The sequence below is a fragment of the Leptinotarsa decemlineata genome, unplaced genomic scaffold, assembly GCF_025532065.1.
Source record: "Leptinotarsa decemlineata unplaced genomic scaffold, Ldec_3_MD MMD2_tig00026375_RagTag_RagTag, whole genome shotgun sequence".
NCBI classification, from domain to species: Eukaryota; Metazoa; Arthropoda; class Insecta; order Coleoptera; family Chrysomelidae; genus Leptinotarsa; species Leptinotarsa decemlineata.
The window spans coordinates 317,109-323,396 of NW_027412711.1; the positions used below are offsets into that span (position 1 = coordinate 317,109).

Here is a 6,288-nt window from a genome sequence, read left to right on the forward strand (position 1 = left end):
GTGTGATGACTGCTACCTAGGACCTTCCAAATTATTTTCCAGTTTTTAGTAGATTACCTACATCATTATTATTATTTTTTTGATGAAATCGTTCAACGTAACATTTTCAAGTTTTCAGTTTCTAATTTTAATCCACCCCAATGCCACAGAGTTCTAGACACGTTATAACCTTTTACCTCAACTTGGGTGATGTATCGCTAACGACGTATCATTTGTAGCCACCCTAACGCCATACAGTCCTCAACACGATACAAAATTTTGACTTGGATGAAAGATCCATGCTTGTATTTCGATTAGTAGGTACCACTATAGTACCTTCTAGTCAAGCCGTTATTTGATACACATATTGAGGTTGTTGTGTATTTATGTATTTCACCATTTTATAGCTTGAATTTGCATCTTTTTCAGAGTGGACTACTATTCTACCAGTCAAGCCTTGTCATTTGATATCCATATTGAGGTAGTTGTTGGGATAAAAATATATAATTTTGTAGCTGCGGCCATCTTGAATTTACAATGATACAGAATTAATTAAATTGTATTGTCATCAAAACTGAATATGTGTACCAAATATCAGATCAAATTATCAACAGGAAATGAGTCAAACTCCAATTACTAAATTTGACCCAAATAAATAAATGTAGGTATAAATAAATTAATGAACAAACAAACAGGACAAGCTGAATAAAACCGTTTGATTGATTAATTAAAAAGTACCTTCTCCTTTTCGACATTACAAAAAAACTGAAGGTGAAATACATATACTTGCAACTTCAACTGCATGTTCGGTTGCAAAACTCACAAAAGCGAATCCAAACGAAAAATACTTCAATTGAAAGCAAAATTATAGATAAAACACATTTAATTTGCAGCCTGTTCTGAGCAGCCTGTTCTGGATTGCTCCACTCATTTTTGCTCTCGATGACGAAGACGAGATCAGAAAGCTTTGATCATCATTTGTGTCAAGATAAGTTTAAATACACATTTGACATAAAATGAGATTAAGATTTAGGTTACTAATTAAAAATACAATCACATTGTTTCGTATTTTCTAGGTTGCAGAATATTAAGCTCGTGCAATTTCTCTACTTATCAAATCATGAAGTGTTTGCTTATTTCGAAAATCTTATTCAATTGAAGCATTCAACCTATATAATGCAATCTATTTTCATTTCCACCACCACACTTAGGCATATAAAATGGATTTTCATCATCAATACCTCAAATATTTCGAAACGACCTGAAAATCTTCAAATTCAACTCACTTTTGATTTTTGTGAAAGGGTTTTTTCAACTAGCACCCCCATAATTCGACTGCTAAAGGGGTATTTAAGTAGTAGTGCAGCCAAAATAATTCTTTTGAACCAAGTTCACTACTTTATTTACAAGATTCAGTATCCTTACGGAATATTTGAAGCCTGGTCAGTTAGGACTTTGCGAGTATATGTGCATAATTATATACAATGTGCAGGGTGTACACGGTTCATAGGAGTCCCACAATCTTTCGTGCATTATACAAAGCCAATAAATACATTTGGTGGTGGGAAACGAGTTATTTTGATTTTTCATAAACTACACCTTACGATCTGATCTTCACAAACTTTATTCTCAAAAAATATATGTTAGTATTCAATTAACTACGAAAAAGCTACTGTGTTAGCGAAACATGTCGTTATATATTTTTTGAACATAAAGTTTGTGAAGATCAGATCGTAAAGTGTAGTTCATGAAATTACTATGGATCTTCATCAAGTAATGACCGAATCAATCAGAAAAGATTAATTTTGTGTTTGTCTACAATACAGCGCTAGCTACACGTGATGCGGGCTTCCTATCGTACTTCGTAATTAAGGGTATTGCATTAGGATTTCCCATTTAACTCTTATTTCACATAACACCTTGTAGAAGAGAGGTGAAAAATGTCATAAATGGATTTGAGATTAAACAGTTATCTTGCATAAATGTCTGTCGGATATAATTCAATATCCAACGTGGTATTCGCCGGAAAGTAGTTGTTTTCCGGTAGGAATTTACCAGAACCCACTGTGTAGTTTTGTTGAGAAAGATGAAATTTTCGAAATTTCATTTGGAAATATTAATTTTATTGTTGATTATCAGAATGTTTCAAACAATCTGTCATTTTCACAGATTTGTTTCATTACCTACATTACATTACAGTGTCAAAGTAAAATTTCAAGGAAGGTTTGAGTAAACCATGGTTCAAATAAATCCAACGAAGGTTCTAATGGGGAATTCAAGACCAGTTATTGCTTGAAATGAATTTCATTTGTCAATAAACACACTTGATTTAGAAATAGTAAATTACGTATAATTAAATAATATTTTTAAAGAAATTATTGCAAATGTATTTTTTCTTCTGTGTCTATGTTTTCTGTGTCCAATAGAAACTTAAACTGATAAGAAGGAGAGGTGATTTTCGTATAATTCAATTTCCAATTCAATCGTGAAAATGGTGTTACTATAAAAGTATCCATTTGAGTAATATCCTTATAGATTACTTGACATTCCAGAAAAAAGTTTCTAGTTGAATAAAATATTTGAACTTTTTCAGTCAAGCAGGTGTGTCATTAGTTTTGTGCTCCTGATTTATTTGGCTTTTTCTATAGTTAAAATTGGTCATTTTTTCTTATTTCTTTTTCCATCCATTGAGTAATCTTAGTTAGTGTGTGGAATAGTAAAAATCTATTGAAATTTCAATCTGCAAAGTGTCATAAATTGCAGTTGTTTGGTGTAATAAACTAATTCAAGGAGACTGACCACTTTTTGTTGGCTGTAACAAAAAGCACCTTATCTCCAAAGCAAAAAAAAGAGGTAAATTCCTCGCATAGAAATTCTACCAGGTCCGCACTAAGGATAAATGGCCATTAGGATGTCTGATATGTGTATAAAATGCAATCAAGATCTCGGAGATAAATATGCTGTATGTGACAGTTGTCACTGTGCGCAACATCCGTCAGAACAATGCACAGGGTTAAGCTCATCGGAACTTCGAGCTGTAGTCTTGACGAAAAGAACATTGACGTACTTCTGTCAGGAATGCCGAGTTTCCTTCAGGAATGTTCCGGCACTATTAAGAGAAATGAAAAGTTTCAAAACAGAAGTTAAATCACTAATAACTGAAAAGATGGCTTTGAAAACTGAAATAAATGATCTTAGAAATGAAGTGAAGAAGATAAAGGTAAATGAAGTTAGTGAAACTACTCCAACTGAAAGTATCATTATGGAACTACTAGAACGCCAAAGAAGAGAAGCTAATATCATGGTAGCTCATGTTAGAGAGGCGCAGGCAACAACACCTTTGCAAAGAAAAGAAGAAGATGCAAATGTAGTTAAGGAAATAATAAAGAAAGTCAGTATCAATGTTAATCTTGACAGCATTACAATATTTAGAGTTGGAAAAGTTATACCAAATAAAAATAGATTAATATTAGTAGTTATGATGAACAAAAATGAAGCAATTACTGTGAATGAAATCAGAGAGCTAACACACATTTTTGTAGGCTCCTTAAAAATTGAGGATTTTTCATTGGTGATACGTTGGTTTTTGGAAAATTCTGTGCAACTGGATAATATCAATAGTGATGGTTCAGTTGATTCAATAATTAGTGGTTCGGCTGTTATTGGTGAAGCAGAAACTTGATGATAATTAACAATTTATTATCAAAATTCGTGAAATTTACCAATAAAAACCTTAGTTTCTTTTTTATTTTGCTCCAGGCAAAAACTATCAACAATATTCCATATCTACATACTTATCAGTATACAGTGTCGTGGAATTAATACATTTCAAAGAGGATCATGACATGTTTAAAGTGTGAAAAATCTATTAATGATGATCAATTCTGTGTTTGCGATGTATGTCATCAAAGAATCCATTACACTTGTGCTGATCTTACTGCTTCTGAAATTAAATGTATGGTCTTGAAGACGAAAAGAGTACTCAAGTTTTTCTGTGATGAATGCTTGGAAGGTATCAAATTGGTTCCAGTTATGAAAAGACAGATTGAGGCCCTGGAGAAAAAGGTTAATGACTTGGTCACTAAAATAAATTCTAATCTGATAGATAACACCTCTGAAAACTCTTCTATAAACTTGGAAACGATGATATTCGAACTGGAAGAACGTCGCAGAAGGGCTAACAATTTAATGGTGTATAATATCCCAGAATCCTCTTCAACCATTGTTAAGGAGAAAATAGTTCACGATACTAATAAAGTTCGAGAATTTATTGAAGAATTGGGCTTCAATATTGAAGTCATAAAAGTAATCCGGATCGGCAAATCTAGTAGCACTACTAGACCAATTAAAGTTTTGCTAAAAAACAGTGATGATGTTCTGAATATCTTGAAAAACAAAAATAAAATTCAACATAATATAAAAGTTAGTTCTGACTTATTTGAAAGATCTGAGAGAACAACTCAACACCAGAGTTGCCAAGGGAGAGACCAATCTCACGATAAGGTATATCAATGGGATACCTAAAATTGTACAAAAAAACTAACTAAGGGTAACTCTCCAGTTAAAACAATGAAGAAAGTAGAGTTGTATTATCAAAATCACCTCAAACCAGTTCCAAATCTAGAGGTGGAGGAGTCCTTGTGGCAATAAAAAAAATCATTTCTCAAGATCCATTGTTGTTGAAGTGCAGAATGTAGAACAAATCTTTGTCTGTACAACGGTCCATGGCTTGGAAGTCATCATCGGTGCTGTTTATTTACCTCCAGCTTCCAATCTTGATTTGTACATAAACCACTGTGCCAGTGTTGAGAGTGTATTAGATAGGTTTCCTCAGCATAAATTCTTTTTATTAGGAGATTATAACTCGAATATTGACTGGTTTAATGATGAGCTGGGTATATCTGCCCTTAACAATAACAATATTGCAGCTCAAACAATGATAGACTGCTTCTCTTTTTATAATCTCTTTCAATTAAATAATATTAACAATTGTTATGGTGTTATGTTAGATCTTTTATTTTCAAACGAACCTAATGACTGTATTGTAGAAGGGTCTAGTGACTGTTTGTTGCCATGTGATACCCACCATCCAGCGCTAGCAATAACAATATCAAATCCTAATGATTTCAAAGAGCTAGAATATGAAGATTTTCTTTTTGACTTCAAAAATGCGAATTATGTTGGCTTAAATTACTATCTAGCTGGCATTGATTGGGACTCATATCTTGGCAACATAACTGACATTAACCAAGTTACTGAAAGTTTTTATGATATTTTGTATAACGGGATACATAATTTTGTTCCTGCCGTCCGCCTCCCCGTTGGTTTCACATTAATTTGAAGGTGCTAACTATGGAAAAGAAAAAAGCTCACAAAGCATACAAAACTAGCAAAAGTTGGGATGACTATCTGATATTTTCCAATATTAGAGCTCAGTGCAAATCAGCTTGCAAAGTAGGTTATGAAAATTACATTAAAACAGTTGAAAATAACATAGCATCTAACACTAAATATTTTTGGAACTTTGTGAATACCAAACGGAAAAATAATGGCTTACCTGAGACTATGTATTGTGATAATTTGACCTACGACAATGGTAATGATATTGCAAATGCATTCGCACAACAGTTTCAATCTGTGTACAAGCCTGATACTGTTGATGAAATTCCAACCTTCACCACTGATAAGACTGTGGAAATGAATAGTTGTGCAATTAGTTTGGAAATTATTTGTAATAAATTATCTCAATTGGATCCATATAAAGGTCCAGGACCTGACGGTATTACAACAATGTTATTGAAAAATTGTAGATTTACTCTGACAAAACCACTATTTTTGCTTTTTACAGCTTCACTCAGTCTAGGTGAGGTCCCTCTTGTATGGAAATCGAGTTACATAACGCCTATATATATAAGTCTGGAGACAGAGCAAACATAAAAAATTTTCGCCCCATTAGCATATTGAGTGCTATACCTAAATTGATGGAAAGCATCATATGCGATAATATAAAGACCCCTCTGAATCAGGTTATAATTGATGAGCAACATGGTTTTTGCCAGGGCAAATCGACCAATACTAATTTGTTGCTCTACTCTCAGTATATCTTAAATGCTTTGGAGAAAAAACAGCAAGTGGATGTGATATACACAGATTTTTCCAAAGCATTTGACACAGTTAATCACAGGATTCTCGGTGCAAAATTGGAGGCAATCGGTTTCTTTGGTAATTTATTGAAATGGCTCACAAATTATCTATATAACAGAACACAAGTTGTAAAAATTAAAGAATTTACATCTCAACAAATCTCGG

At 33.0% G+C, this 6,288-nt stretch overlaps 1 protein-coding gene across 1 annotated transcript; it reads left to right on the plus strand.

Moving 5' to 3' along the window:
* The first annotated feature begins 5,331 nt into the window (after window positions 1-5,331).
* Window positions 5,332-5,916, plus strand: LOC141486894 (uncharacterized). The gene has a single exon (XM_074185496.1). It carries the CDS (start codon window positions 5,332-5,334, stop codon window positions 5,914-5,916), a length of 585 nt encoding a protein of 194 aa, XP_074041597.1.
* The last annotated feature ends 372 nt before the right edge of the window (window positions 5,917-6,288 follow it).